Source organism: Bombus affinis, chromosome 5, assembly GCF_024516045.1.
Source record: "Bombus affinis isolate iyBomAffi1 chromosome 5, iyBomAffi1.2, whole genome shotgun sequence".
NCBI classification, from domain to species: domain Eukaryota; kingdom Metazoa; phylum Arthropoda; class Insecta; order Hymenoptera; family Apidae; genus Bombus; species Bombus affinis.
This window is the reverse complement of record NC_066348.1, coordinates 5,955,398-5,972,370: the sequence shown is the minus strand read 5'-3', so window position 1 is coordinate 5,972,370 and position 16,973 is coordinate 5,955,398. Positions and strand designations below refer to the sequence as shown.

Below are 16,973 nucleotides of genomic sequence, written 5' to 3'. Positions count from 1 at the left end.
GAGAAGATCGAAACCCGCTTTTGGTGTGGGTGAGAGAATTTTATTAACTTTTTTTTTATTAATCTAAAGGATACGTGTTTCTCAGTTAGTGAAAATTTAGAAAATTGTTGTTGATATGTCGCACGTGTTTCGTAAGAAGTATCGACGAAATATTGGGAATTTTTAATATTGTAATAATGTGGCACTTAAGATTCAACTTCGTAAATTTTTATCTTTGTCTTGAAATTGACCCTCGATCTTAAAGTTTTGATAAAACCGATCACGAATGTACCAAATATAACATTAGAGTTTTGATTGAGGATTAAATATTGTATTTCAATTACGATAGAATTTAAGAAATTGATAAAATCTCTTAGAATGCTGTAATTAAGCTCTTCGATAACAAACCGACGACCATTTTATGTATCGTTTTTATGTCGATTTTATGTATTTTTCTGCGAGCTAGACGCTAAGAGGAATAATGAAAACATCGATTGACGGCAAAGTTGGCGTCTCTTGGAATATCGATATCAATTTTTGCTCTATATGAATAACGCATAAGAATCTTCTATATTTTACAATTTTAAACAAACGACAACAGTTTCTTATATATTTAAATGCCATAAATTGCATTTATCTACCTCCAGAAGAATACAACTTCCAATAAAATACACTTAATGAACAATGTTATGGTATTGTGTGCGTGAATGCAAACATTTTCCAGATACTTTATCGCAGAAACTTTTATTATAGTATCTGCGAAAGGGGGTGGGAATTGGCCTTGTACATTTTTCTCTATCATTTTATAACACTGATATTATTCACTTCACATGGTACACGTTCTTCATAATTGAAAACTTCGTTGGTATCTATTTCATCGATAGCAGCAACCCTATCTATTATACTTTCATGCTTACATTATATCATAGAACTATTATTATCTTATATAAAACAACCATGACGCTAAAAGCCGCTACGCCATCAACGGCTTCCTATTTTAACTTCTTTCTATTTCAACCAAAAATATCAAACTCATCAGAACGATGGATTATAAGTTGTTAATTTGAGCAATTAATAAAATCATGCAAGTGGGTGATCATACCATACGGATATACATGTTAGAACAATTCCTTCGTGTTAAAATAATTGGTAATCTCTTTGGAATATCAACTATCCCAAAATTTCCCTTTAACAGACGTCGTCAATAGCAAAACCGATCGACCTTCGTCACTCCGTCTAATTGCTCCCAAACTAGACGCTCGGGGACTGAGTACGACCATACGATGCGATAAGCTAACCAAATTCGTCCCCGCGTACTAAGAATCCACCATAGAAGATCTGCCGACCAGAAGTATCCCTGAGGGACGTTCAGGACCGATAATAATCGTCGATCTCGACGAAACTGCCCTACCGCACGTTATCGTCCATTATTCCTCTCTGGGGGTTTCCAGAAATTTTCTTTCCATGACGATTCCTCTTATGTTGTTTCAGTTGTTCCTCACATGGTTTATGTTATATTTAGTTTTCGTGCTCGAGATGTTCTAACAAATATTAATTAATGGACGTCCGACATTCACAAAAATCTATGTATTACAAGCAGGATATCGGAGTAGTTTCTCCTTTGAGAGCTGGTTTCATTGCATCGTGGACAAAGTTCTTTGAGGCGACGTTTATGATGTTGGATTGTGCGGTTAAAGTAGAATGGCGTGGTATTTAAATTTTCTTAAACAGCTGAGCATTAAGTAACATTGTGACGTTGTAGCGTTAGGTTAGTGCAATATGTAGCAGAACCGGATATATTTTAAAATGAGGATAATAGCTTTTAGGAAGAAGATGTAGATATGAAATCGACAAATTTCGAATTGATAAAATTGCTCTGCATTAAGGTGGATTATTTCGAATATCGTAGAAAGCTCGTATATTTTAATTATTTGAGAGCTGGCGATAAATATTTTGCATATTACGACGTAGTAAATAGAATTGGTTCCGAAATTACTGTCATTTGACATTTATTACACGCTTAATCTACCGCGTATTTTATCCCCAACGATTACGTTGTAATGTAATCTTTATGAAATCCAAAGAATTTTTAAGCTTGTAGCGCATGGAAGACCCGAAATGTTTTAACAGTCATCGTAATTTCAACGTATTAATTACTATACGAATTAATTAGTTGTTAACAGAGGATGTTATTACGAGATCAATTGGCGGTTACTAGAGCGGAATAGTTCTAAAGTTTTACAATTCTAAATATACGAAGCGGTTACGGAGATTGCAATATATCATATTTCATGAATATTAATATCAAGCCTTCCTTACTAATTCTAGAAACTAATTATTAGAAATATCTTCCTATTCAGGATCTCTTCAATTCCATTTTTCACAGATTTTTATTATCCAACCTTTCCCGAATACAACTGAAAAATTTATTTGATCATATTTTCCAAACGATATTGTCTTTTTTTATGGAAAACCATAGCCATTAAATATCTATGGGGCTACGATGTCGGGTATTGATTTTATGGTGACATCGACATGGCCGTCTAACAATGAGTTAAGAGGAACAGAACCATGTGTGTGTGTGTGAGAGAGAGTGAGATAGAGGAAGAGAGCTGGCCACGCTCAGTACAATTCTCTGCGAATATTTGCCCAACATTTGTAAACAGTGTCATACCTCGAGAGGTACAATAATCCTGGAAAATAAGTTTTACTTCCGAAGGAAATGGAAGTCGTCTTTCATCGTATTATCATCGTACGTTACGTGCTTTACATCCTTTTGTCCACCGCCCACAGATCTTCCTTCTTAAAAACTACGGAAAGGGCGGGGGGCAATAAAGCTTGGTAGAACAATCTTTAAGAAGTTTTAGCAGAAGACTGAGTTCATCTTATATTCTTTTCAAGGTAAAGACAAGCGGAAGTATTTTAATATGAACCTTTTATTGTCGAGTCATCGTCTTGTCTACTTTTTGGAACTTCCTTTAAGTTCCAAGGTAGAAGTAAGTAGGAAATGTTATATCTTCAATATATGAATGAATCCTATTTGTTTCTTTTTCTTTTTTTTTTATTGTATATAAATCAGTTTAATTATACTTTCCTTAATATTTGTTCGTAAAATAATCATTTTATGTGTAAATTCGTTAGAAACCAAGTGTTCCGACGAACGATAACGATATTTCCTCGAATTGTTTCGTTAAAGCTATCATCGATTCGCTAGTGCGATTGTGGTAAATACACTTTCTAGGGGATGTTTCATCCCTTGTCGGTAACGTAGAAATTCCTGGTTTACGTTTTCCTGGAAAATCGTGGAAACACGGCAATCATATCCCAAGTCGATAACACGAGTGGAATGCAACAGTCGATGAAGTTGCACCCTTTTATTTTACCGACAATCGTTTTGATTTCAGTCACTACATTATTTTGTAGCATAATCCTTCTACGATAAGATTCTTATACAGCTACCTTTAGCATTTTTTCATTAATAAAATATATTTTTAATAATTACACGACGGGTTCATGCGTGTATAGTGATTCTAAAAGCATAAAAATGTACACAACATACAAAAATATGTCAAAATATTCGTAATAATATCTAGTAGGTGAAGCAAATCTCTATTTATATTCTGTTTGTTCAATTACATGAGATTAAAATGAACATTCGCAGTTTATTAATAATACTTCTAACATTTTATGCAACTGGAAACAGTTTCTATATGTAAATATATCTGTCTGTTACAGCGAAAAAGCAAAATGGGGCGGCATTACGGACGAACAGTTTGGGCTCGGGGGCAAGAACACCACCCCTTGAGAGGAAAAGCAAATTTTCAGCCCTCGGTAGACTCTTTAAACCGTGGAAGTGGAAACGGAAAAAGAAATCGGATAAATTCGAAGCTGCCTCATTGTGTGAGTATATTTTTAATAATGAATATTAAAAAATGTGAAATGATAGACTGAAAAATAATTCAAGGATATCATTTGATACACTAAATGACCTAGTGGCGATTTATCGATAAACCAGGATATTAACTAGGGGTTGTTCTTCACGATTGCAGCGCTCGAGAGGAAAATCTCTGTACGAGCTAGCAGAGACGAGTTGGTACAGAAAGGAATCCTGTTGCCCGTTATAAGGTCCACGTCGTTTCCGGAAAATGGTAAGTTTCCCGCTTTTACCGTATGTCAGAGATTTTATAGGAAAACCTGAAATGTCGATGCTCGAGAGGAAATTGAACTGCCCCATATTTCATTCGTGCGATTGTTCCTTACGATGATACAATTTAAATTCAAATTTCCATCTTGTGATCGAACTTGCATACCTTCGTGTTTTATTTAAACAAAAATTAAACATCCATGTACCCACGAATATCCTTGAAGAGGTAATTGTTATTTTGTAAAAATTGGAGAAAATCGAATCACATAACAATTGGTCAAACCTTAAAAATACAATATCCATCTGTTACTTTCAAATTTTAAACAAGATGACATTTTATATGTAACGACCTAATATCTATAATTAAATTATCTCTGAGTATCTCCAGTTATTTAAAGCTTGTTCTGAATTTCGAGTAAATCGACCTAACAGCCATGGCCATCGTTCACGAACGTACTAACATACCAAGCTTTCAGAATAACATATGTATGTTTCCCCTCAGCCATAGACTACGTTCACTTATCTCAAGTTTCTCTTCAACCCCAAATTCTCTTATCTGTACGAACTTCAACTATCGTGAACTACCATAAACCAACTCTATGAAATCATAAAACCAGTATCTACGCGCACGAATGTTATCAAATTCGAAACAACCATCAAATATCGCTAAAGTTTCAAGTTTCGAGTCACTTTGGGGGATGTGATCTCTGTGGGATAGAGTTTTATTCGTCGTGAACAAATTCGGGAATGTACGAGTACAGGACCGTATGTCCCGTGGAAATTGTCCAGCCTCCGGCTGATCAGGAAATAAGGGCCCATGATTTGCGGGTGGGAACGAGACGCGAATGGCAAGACGAAACGCTAAAGGACGTAATTAGGTTCCGCGCTTGTTATCACCCAGACATGGGCTCAATTTCCGGAACCGTCGGACATGTGGTGCGTCTACCTTCGTTTTATAGAAACGTGATCAATTTTGGATAGCTATCGTGGTTGTTTTATATTTTCTGCAGATTGCCTTCATATATTTCTTCTCTCTGTTCATATATTTTTTAATTGCGCAAATGCGTAATGTTTATTGTATGGTGTGCTCGAATCAATACTGAGGATAAAAGAAGTAATTGCCTTTAGGTTTTCTGATAGACGCAATTTTCGGACCCATCTTTTAAAATTCATGAAAGAGCAGAGATGAGTTTCAAAGTGGAACGATTATTTTATCATAAGACGATAATGATACGGACCTTCTTACCGACAAAAATGATAAGACAAGCTTCTGTCAGAAATTTAAGTTTATTACATACATTCCACGTATCAATTTCGATTCTGTCGTAATTTTTGTCGTTTCCTGTACCGTACTAAATTACCTCTATATTATCCTTTCCTTTTCACTGTACTAACTTAAACATTAAATATACATCCATCAACCTTAAACACACATCAATGTGGCAAACATCCGAAATTCCTCTTTCAACTCTGAAAACTTCACTCTTGTTGGAGCCAATCTCCAATCGATCTCTTCATCACATTCTCAAAAGTAAACGGCAAAACACTTCCAAACGGTTGCAGGCCGAAATAGCTCCAAACGATAGTACACCGAAATAATTGAACACGCTCGCCATCGATTTCAATCCTCCTCTTCAAATCGCATCGTCAGAAACCATCCATTCCCAGTACGAACCATTGCCCGAAAACCATTCGCTTAAACCAGCTGAAACGTGCGTACAGACTGTTTCAGACATCCCGCCGTGTTCATTAATATTTCCTGCTAATCGTTCTCGTTGCTCGTTTCCAGAAACGGCCGGCGACTCTCCCGACGGTCAGAAGCCGCCAACGCCGCAACAGACTCCCCAGCAGCAGCAACAGCAGCAACAACAGCCGCAACAGCAGCAACCAGCCGCTGGGGGTATTGGTACCGGTGGCGTCGGTGGTGGTGGCACCCCTGCAGCAACACCCACGTCAGCCGGTACCGTGCAGCAATCCCAACAATCCCAGCAAGTAGCATCGGCCACGCCGACCCCTACGACTGCCAATCCGCATTCTACAGGACCGCCCAGCAATCAACTCTCGCCGCATCCCTCGCCCCTTTATCCAGGGATACCACAGCCAGGTCAGCCCAACGGCAGCACGCAAGGTAAGATGCAAATATCGATATGATCCGAACGCAAAATACTCGAATTTCATGGAGATATATAGTATGGGAAGGTGTGCGCTGCATCTTTTCTTGTGGGAGTTGGAATTGCGATGTATGAGATGTATAGATTGGAATTCAGCTATACGAACGTATAGTAGAACTTCGTTTAGACGTAGTCGTGGGCAAAAAATAAATGGACGTGTAATGGATTTGATACTTACTACAGTTATATACTTAACTTTTATTTATTATATTATATATCCTTATGTATTCCATGTATTATATATATGTATGTATCTTCTATATGGTATATAAACTATTCAGTAACTAATTTGACTATCCAATTATTTTTGTCTGCGATTGTAATTAGACTAGGGATTTTTACGCATTTATGGGAGATTTGATGCTACAAATGCATATAATTTATGTAATATGCGAAAACATGTAAAATATCCAAAATAGAATATTTATTATAATACTTGGTAGGTGAAATAAATTTCTATTTAGATTCCGTTTCTTTAGTTCTGTTCATAGTAATATAAAAATGCATAAAAATCCATTAGTTTGATTATAAGTTATACAATTGAAATTCATAATATATAACAAAGATGATGAAAACGAAACATTTAAAGAAGAATATAACTAGTCTCAAGTATCTATGGTATATTTGATTGCTTTGACGTAAATAATCATCAGAAAACACATCCTAAGTCTTTCGAAGGCTAAGTACTTATGCTTGTTAAAATATCTGAAATTAGTTACTTCGATTTTCAAAATATGTAAATTTTAACATCCGACCGATTTTCTGAGCGGATTATATCGTTTCCATTGACTTTACTACTGGATTAAGGGTCTTACGGTCAAATATGATCAATAGTGGTGTTTGATATTTGGTTTGACGAGAGGTTTGATTGGCTCTAGAAACTTCGTGATGATTTTATGCGGTAGGTTAGGGTTGGCGATGTTACTGCAGGATTTTGGGTGTGTTAGGATCGCGGTGGAAGATACTGGGGTTGGTTAGGAGCCGCTTGGGAATTGAAGGGGGAAATTGTTGCTTAAAGGGGTGTGTATGATTTAAAAGGACATAGAAGATTAGGTTTAATTCAACAGGTGATAAAGAGACATGTAGATCAGATATACTATTAAAGAATTTTAGGAATTTTCTATCCAGAAAATGAATTTCATTTTAACGAACAAAATTCTTAGAAATCAAGAAGTTTAAAATTATAATTCACTATCCTGGTTCATAATAATAGTCTAAGATTCTACCGTAGCAAAACTCTCTTTAATGCTACGATGCATTCTAAAAATAAATCTTCTATCTTATCAAATCAGAGTTCCAATTTCTGTTAATTAAGTCATTTCTTAATCGAAATCTTCTGTAAACACCAAATTAAAATTTGATAAAGGCAAATCAATTTCCATTAGAACAATTTATTCCGTTTATATCGACATAATTTATCGTTAGCAGAAATAAAACGACTCGTCAGGAGATACAAGGTTTCTCAATAGGAGATTAGCAATCACAGTGACGTATTAACTCGTCTTCTTCAATTATGAGGTGAAATATCTGTGTGAATTGTCGTCTCATCGACGTTTATCTTGAAATTAAAATTTCTTAACGTGTAGGAGAGTTGAAGTGGTTGCAAAAAAGGCCAGGGAAATTATAGCCTCGTCCCCATGGTATCTAATGCGAACACGCACAATGGCGCGAGTACGGCGTTGACCTAATTACCAGGAATCACGTGCTAGAGGCGGCATTAATGGGCTACCAAGTACAATCGTGGTATGTCGTGCTGCATGACGATCGCTTAAATATCTCATGGAATCTCCGCCTCGTCCAACTGAGTCGCGCAATAATAATAACTTTGACAACGTTTAATCATGCCTATTCAATTAATACCAGATGTCAGACGTGTCCATCCTTCACAAGGATGCAAGATTATTAGGTTGCACAATTCTCTTTGGTGATTAGTGATTATATATATATATATATATATATATATGTATTATGGAAACGTATTAAAGACAAACTAGTTTTCAATTTTACTGCTTCAAAATATTTTCTTCGTTAAAGTCTGTGGCATTAATTTTGCTTTAATGATAAAATCAGCAGAAAAATCGGTGTCGGTACAACCGCAGACATGTTTTAAATTTTTAATTAACAGTATTTTAATTAAAAGTATTGGTACGCCATTGTATTTATCATAGCATTTATGTACTAATTAATTAAGTTCAAGTAGTATATTAAATTTTGTATTACTTAGTAATACCTTCATACGACTACAAAAAGTTGATACTGTAAAAATGAAATGTAGCAATTACTATAAAAAAAAATGCTTCATTTGAAAATCAGGATAAGAGAAAGAAATATTTTTTGTAGCCACTGCATATGAAGACAAAGATGAGAACGAATGTCCAACATTCTGGAAAACTCCAAAAACCGTATTTTACAATCCACCCCACGACAGAATCGAAATCTTTCCACGAACGACACCTGATCCCTTTGCGTCGTATCGAGTTCACAAATCTGCCGGGCTCAAGAAACAATCCCCAATCTTTCACCCCTTTTTCGTGCTCCATATCTGACCATCGGCCAAACAAACCTATCGTGTTTCCGCCGCGGTTTAAAGGGAAACCGTAAAAGCACATTTATCATGCGAACTGGTAACGCAATATCGTCCAGACTATTCGATTCTCAAACCTCAATTTTCCAACCACTTTTCAAGATTTCTTGAGATTTCGTGGCATGTCTCGCGAGTCCTTTTGTCGGTTAGCAACCTGTTGCGATTCGTGAATTTACTTGACGCGTTTTACCGGTATAACTCGACGCCTCCATCTCGCTGTTTGTTTAAAGAAGTGCCTTCAGATATGCTCTGGCTGTGAAATCTAAACGACAAAAGGAGCACACGATCAATAATATTGACGATTCATTTTAATCTTTTTGAAACTTCACACGGCCATTGTTATTGACAATACATGTTCGCTCGCTTGCTGCAGTGACATAATTTAGAAATCACGATTTTAGGAAAAACGAATCTGAATGCTTTGAATCGTATAACTTTGTAAGAACATCACATTAGAATGTCAAGTTGATATAACGGGATGTCTAACTTATACAAAAATATTATAATGTTGTCATTCAGTTCGATAAATTTACATTTACTCTTGGAATAACATTCTGAGTTACGATCACTGTTAATGCGAAATTCACTCTGCGTTCAAGATTTATTTAATATTATCTCGTTAGTGTAAACAAAATTTCAACAAGAATCATGCTCAGATTTCCAGCAATGAAATTATGAATTTAAAATATAATACATTACTGACGAGGAAAAAAATATATGAAAATTATTTTGATTAAATGTATGTAACTTTTGTGCGCAGTTACAATTTAATTTCATAATATGCACCGAACTAATAAAAGAGTATTGGACTTTGACCGTGCACGATCAATATGATTGTCAATAATATTGACCCCTAGGAAGAGTCAAATTTGCATGCAAGATGGCAAAATACTGAGCGTAATCGCGTTTTTAAGCGCACAGACTACGCGGAACAATTTACTCGCAAGCGCGTTACACGCGAATAATACACTTCCTGCAGCAGCTGCTTCCGGCGAGGAATATTCACTGGCTTTCCGGTGAGTCGTTAATGTCGCGGCCAAGCTGGGAAAGAGAATCTTCTCTTTGAGAACTGTACGCCACTAGCTTCAGATTTCTTTTTTAGTTTTTGTGGTTACTTTGATGAACGCCAGCGTATGAACTAAATCTCGTGTCTAAGGAATAAGCTTCTCTTTCCAAATACGAAACAAACTATGCTCTTAGGCGGTTTTATGATTAAGCTAACAAAGCTAAAGAATTCTTCCACTTGAACAGCAGTTTTCATATATTAATTAGCTTTCTCAGAAACAAGAATCAGGCTAAAATTCAAGAAAATCGCCATGAGTAAAAGTTTTCATACCAGTCATCTCCCAAAGTTACAGTGAGATCAAAATTTAAAAGTTCTGCGGACTAAAAAAAGTTATTAGGAGTAAAAAATTGTATGAGTCTTTTCAAGCTGTAGTCAAGTCAAAATTTAAAAATTCCCTCATCTTAATAAAAAGTTTGCTATTAAACAACCGAAATCACAATCAACCCAAATATACAATTCTGACAAAATAAAACATCTCGTATTAAACCAACCTCTTCTTAAACAACAAACAAAAGCCAGAGCCAAAAAGTTCTTCCAATTATCCCAAGTACCAAGAGGGAAATTACATCCTGTGCCCCGATAGACTGCCAAAATTCGTCGGATCTCGTCACTGCTCCATCGATCCGATGCCATAGAAATATTTCAGGTAGACCCTTGGATCCGCTACCTAGCTAAACACGGAAAAGACGAAGAAACCTCGAGGGTAGAGAGAGGTTTAGGTGAAAGAGAAGTAGAGGGTGGGGTGAATTAAGCGGCAGTGATGGAAGCTGTAGGATGGAAAAGGGTGCAAACAGAGGATAAAACGTCGTGCAGACTGTGGAGGCTGGGTTAGCGTAGCTCTTTGTCTGTCTCGTGGCAAGAACCATGGGAGGCAACGACGATCGATACGCTTCTCTGCGTACATTACGAACTGAAGAGCCTACCAGCCGTTTCCTCTCTCTCTCTCTCTCTCTTCCTCTCTCTCTCTCTCTCTCTCTCTCTCTCTCTCTCTCTCTCTCTCTCTCTCTTCCTTTTGGATATCCTTCCTGTTTATTTTTATTCTTCGGTTTTTCAGCTCTTTCGTGCATTTAAGGAGACCGTGTAGTCCAAAAGGATCGAAAAATGAGATGAAGACGCGATCTTGTTAGATAACTGCGCCTTTCTAAATTTCAATGATGAGATCTTAAAATTCTAAAGATCGAGTTGTCGTTAGCGGGAAGCAAGGGGTGGTTTTCAGCAGGTCGCGGTTTCGGTAACTTTTATTCCTTGGGATAGTGAGTTCATGTTTATATCATATATTTTAACATGACTACGGTTATCGTTGATTATACCAGGTTCAATGCTCATCAATCTCTCAACCACGTAACAATACCAAACCCTATTATTACTTATTATTTTATTTGATTTATCAAGAATCGTATTAATTAGAATAAAGAGTGAAGGTTCCAGGAACTATTAAAAATGGAATGGTTCCTTCATTAAAAGTATTCCTGCAAGTCAACAAAAACCTATTACGATCTCAATCAACTTCACCATACAGCTACTGCTCATTTGCAATTACCTTTCATTCTTCTTCTTGCAATTACCTTTCATTCTTCTTCTTGCAATTACCTTACTCCACCTTGTTCTCACTACGGTACCTCAATCTTTTAACCGCACGACAACATCAAATTCATGGACAACATAGAAAAGCTAGTAACTCACCTTTCTCCGCCAGTCTATCTAACAAATTACCCTAAAGCCAACCACCCTCTCCCAAGGTCCCAAACTGAATTTCAACAGCGAGAGCATCACGCGGTGACAAATGAAAAGGAGCACGAAAAGCATCACGCCATCACTTCAAAGGACTGCAAAAAAACTCTCCTGAAGTCGAAAACTGTTCGCGTTACCACCCCTATCCTCGTAGACCTTTCTGGTGATGAATCGTTGGTATAAGGGAGAATTTGGCAACAGAGAATATCAGGGTCACCATTAACGAGACCTGATGAAGGCATTGTTGTTGGTAGGTCTCCGGGTTAAGGAGATCGTTCGAATCCAGTGGAGGGTGGAGACAGAGGAATGGGGTGACACTTTGCTAACCGCTGAACGTTAAGGGATGGGACGTTTATTGCGTCGTTCGGGATGGCTGTTTGAAGAAGACATTTGTTATTCCGTGCAATTGAATGTTTGTGTTATCTGAGGGAAGATCGCGAGGGAGATTTCGGTAGTTGGAGGGATAGTTATGCAGATTTCGTCGGGGAAATTATGCGAATCTTCTAATTAGGCTATTCAGTCACTGCCTCACCGTATTCCAATTGAAAATCCACAAATTGCTCCATGCAAAATTCTATAAGAATTATTTTCCTGATTTAATTAGAAGTTCGTTGAAGTTTATCGATGTTTAAAGAAACGTTCAGAGGAGTAATGTTTTTACGGAAGATTATCCTCGTTTGTTTGCATCTCCCTTCTTTGACCAAGGTTTTGTCCTTGTTTTCTTTTAACTAACGTTCCCGGGGGAAATGTGAATGGCAAACTCATTAGAGCGTGGAATTGGAAGATAAATATGGAGAAACTTGTATTGACGTAATTTTCATCGATGCTCAGTGAATGATACCAATTTCCCTGATTTTCCGTTGTTTATCGTTCAAATTAATGGTATTTTCTTCTATTTTTGGTTTTGAATATATACTTATTTGTAAATATCATGCACGTATATCGCGTGGATATTAAATTTAAAATTGTATTTATTACATTTAACAATACTGTGTTATCGCGCAACGTTTGTAAATTTTCATGACGAAAAAAAGAAATGCAAATCAAACGACAACTGAGAAACAAGCACAAGGCAGTTAATCGTAATATGAAATTTACTCACTGGTTTCTTATATGTGTCTCTTGCGAATCATATCCGAGCAGGTCTGTAAATTACTTGAACATAATCAAATTTGATTAGATGTTTTGCTAATTTAGAAAAAGCAATATTCAGCAAAAATTCTTTATGTAATATAGGAAATATTTTAAATTACACATTCTCGACGTAACATGAATAGAATAATTTATATAAGGTTTTAACAATAAGCTTGTATAAGGTGCTACTAAAGTGTGTCTGACCATACATGTCCCACTTCTACTTATAGTTTGCTCTCGTTCTCCGAGTTTCAGTCTTTAATCCACACATCTATAAATCAGTCATACAGACTATAATGAATTGAAGTTTTACAATCATAAATTTATCATGCGTCATATTTCATATTTCCATATATTTTCATATTGATCTACACATATATCGTCTTAAAAGGATCTTTAATTTCCTTTTTGATATAACATATAATGACACATTTTGAAGTAGCACGGAGCAATTTTTCATAAAGTGAAATCAAAATACATTATTTGTATAGATAATAGAAATATCATATAATGAGTACTAAATAATGAAAAGTAAATATAACACTCTAATAAAGATAAAGTAAGTCTGATATAAAAATTTAATTAATACGTTTAGTGCATTAATGAAAATATCTCTATTACAGACAAAATTTACGGTTCATAAATTTATTGTCTTTAAATTAATAATTCCACCTCGTATATTATTCCTTCTATACTTACAAAATCCAATACTCAAACTACCATTTCTCGGCGTTCAATACAATACACCGCTTCACATAAAAGATGCGATAGCTTTAAATAATTATTTCCTAAATCAAACATTCATTCTCATTCTTTTATAAAGCACTGAGATATTTAAGAACCACCATCCCAATTTGTATTCCTCCTCGTCTCTCATGAATTCAGCTCTCGTGAATTTAACATTCAAACCATCATTCCTCGGAATTCGATAAAAAAACACTTCAGATATAATCCATCCCCCGAAGCCTCACAATACAAATGGATCAATCCTTAACAATCTTCAAACATCGTTTCATCCACTTCAATTAACCAGAAAATTCAAGATCTCTTCGCCACTGCCGCCATCCTTAATCCACATCGAAACATATTTTTCCGGAACAACGATAAAAACGCTATCCGAAATTCAATGTAACAAAAGAGCATGCGTACCGCGCACTCGGGCTAGTCGCCGACGTGCATATTTCAGCGCGGCGGCACTCGTTGTTTTCTCTCGCGCGTACGTGCAACGGGGCCTCCTCGCGTAGGAGGGTGGAGGAGGAAAGGGTGCATGACGAGAGAGAAGCCGGGTCGATATTGACGCAGGCCTGTAGTGAAACCTTACGGGCATCGTCGTCGTCGTCGTCGACGTCGAACTAGCGGCGAAATTTAAACCGGAGTGGGGGATTCGAGAGGAATTTTCGTTTGATCGGTCGCACGAGCGCGATCGAACCCATGACTCTACATACTCGTATATTCCGATACTTTTCAGTGAATAATTTTGAATACGTAACCCAGCCAGATAAAGAGATCTCTTTCGTGCACCAATCACTTTGTTACTTATTTTGCAAAAATTATTACTTGTAATGTACACCTTATAGTAAGATCGAAATGTTACTACGAATGGTATTTGACATTTTAAAAAAACCTGGAAAGTATTGCCTTACGATTTTCCTTATAATAGCATCGGAATCTTCCTAGAAACGACATTAAATATTTTTAAAAATCTCAAAATTCACAGTTTGTTGCGTAAAAAAAGTCGATGTATCTTTCTGTAATTGATATTTAAAAGAAAATTCAACGGATCGTAGCTCGTAGTTAGACTGTGCATTTTTGTACGTTTATGGGAAATATCGAAACTAATATCCAAAACTACATGAAATATCCGAAGTATAGTAGCTGTTACAACGTTTGATAATTAGAACAAATCTCTAACTAGGTTCTACTGTTATACTCGTGCGCATAAGAAAATGAATTTGCATAAATATCCGCGATCTTTTTGTAATCTTCCCAAGAACGACATCAACGCTTAAACTTGTTAGCTGAATCTCTCCATTAAAAACTTGTACGGCTATGAAAGTACAAATTAACAGAGACAAATCCAATTGAAGGGATTCGGGTGGACTTTTCGTCTGGATTTTTATTCCAGTGAATAATTTAAATAATTAGCTCGGCCGTCTGAGACAACCGACCCTTCGTAGTACATCGATGAATTCACCCCTGTTTAATTGAACTCGAATGTACGATCTCTTGAATTTCGCGCGCTGCAAGCGTTGTATTTGTCAATACACTGGCGGCGTTTTTTGCTTTTCATTTAGACTTTGTTGTTGCGGGGAGTTGTTCAACCCTCTTTGGGCTGCTTGCAGCTGTCTCAAAAGTAGCGATGATGAACGAGAATAATTTCACAGAGCTGATATTTTACGTCGCTACGGTTGGCTGTTGATGTAGTTTCGAGAAATGACGCGGATTTTTGATACGTGCGAAGGCAGTTCGTGTGATTGTTATGGGAAAGTTGGAAGTTTGGTTTTTGTGGTATTTTACGTCTATGTTCCTTTCTTAGAGGAAATTGCAGTTTTGCGGTGACAGGAAAAATCGGAGAGAAAGTGGAAGTTGATTACGCTTTTAATTAGAGAAGATAGTATATAGAGACGATCTGTGGTGTCCTACCTGGGAAAAATATTACGTCGCGAAGATTATGAAGTAATTAAAAAGAAAACGAAATAAAAAGTAAATTGGGAAATAAATGAATTTTAAGTGGGATGAACAGTAAATTAACGAGTAAATGAATTTTAAGTGAAATAGAATGAAAATTTAAAAGCTAATGGGTATATCCTAAATAAAAAACTAAGTTAACTATAACTGTATTATTAATAACTATATAAAATAAAACTATATTATATTTATTTCTTATATTATTTTTATATTAATCGTATATTTTTATTATACCTGTTGTTAAAGAACAGGTGACACCAGAAATATTAATTTAATAATATAAGAATAATCTAATATAAGTATAATAAAAGGAGGAAAGGTAGACGTCCAGAAATTCCCAGTTTATGACTGAAGAAACATAGAACGTTACCTTTTTGATATTCACCTTTTTGATATTCAGTCCGCGAGACCAACAGCTAAATGCAAAAGTTGCCTCAATTCTCCTGCTAGTCACCTGTTTCAATGTTATCAGGCACGATATCAATTACCGAGCCAGGCACATAAAACTATCTTAAAACTACCAAGCGCAGTGAAATATTTTTCAGTTTAGCTTTCAGCATACGGTGCTCGTTGCAACGACTGAATCGATAGAGCAACGCTGGTTGATAAAATATATATATCGCGTTTGCCAGACGTTCAGAGACGTATATTTCTCCTAGCAAGTCCTGGAGGATATGAATAACTTGATAAATTAATAGTAAGAGACACTATGAGTTCACTTTCTATGGACAATTGTTAGGCTTACTATTAATATTCGTTCAAGGTCGTTTAATTTTCTACGATTAAGATTTTATTTTATTTTGCTATTTTACATTAAAATATTTTTTTAAAACGAAGGAGACGCAAAATTTTTTCAATTTTCTATACGAGATTTTTAATATACAAATTCTTATTTTAAAGAATATGAAAAATGTATTATGCAATTTGGTTCATAAGTAGTTAGGTAATTTAACGTACTTGTTATTAGGTTCTAAAATGTGTGTTACTACATAATTATCTTTTACGAGATATTGTTGCTTTTTCCCATTCGTTTATAGCTAGTTTAAACGTAAAACATATTATCTTTTAAATTTAATTTTTAATAGTAGTCGTTTATTATTTTTTATTTTTACAAGAGAAGAAGAATATCTCACACGTATAAAGCATATATTTACAAAAATTGCCCGAATTTATGTTCTAACACACTATGCACGAAAAATGTTTAACTCTAGTACCTAATAAAAGACAAAAAGATAATTTGAAAATTAGTAACATTATTATTTCTCTGTATTTCTCCGATTCATATGATTTATATCGATCAATGTGGCGTCTGAATGATCTAATTATATCGTTTGAAAAATCTTTCCAAAGGATTTATGCCCATAAATATTTCTTCCTTTGTGTCATTATCATCACATATAATTAACTAAAAAATGGATAACAAAATAACTGCAATTCTAAAGAGACTTCCTTCACAGAAACTATAACTTACACAAC

At 35.7% G+C, this 16,973-nt stretch overlaps 1 protein-coding gene across 7 annotated transcripts in view; it reads left to right on the top strand.

The window, feature by feature from the left end:
* Window positions 1-16,973, top strand: part of LOC126916656 (phosphatase and actin regulator 4B) — a 356,259-nt gene that overhangs the window by 97,188 nt on the left and 242,098 nt on the right. For all 7 annotated transcript variants that reach the window (XM_050722676.1, XM_050722675.1, XM_050722670.1 and 4 more), the window contains 3 exons: window positions 3,715-3,879; window positions 4,029-4,127; window positions 5,913-6,251. In XM_050722676.1, coding sequence (XP_050578633.1) covers window positions 3,715-3,879; window positions 4,029-4,127; window positions 5,913-6,251 — 603 coding nt within the window. The remainder of the gene's footprint in view (window positions 1-3,714; window positions 3,880-4,028; window positions 4,128-5,912; window positions 6,252-16,973) is intronic.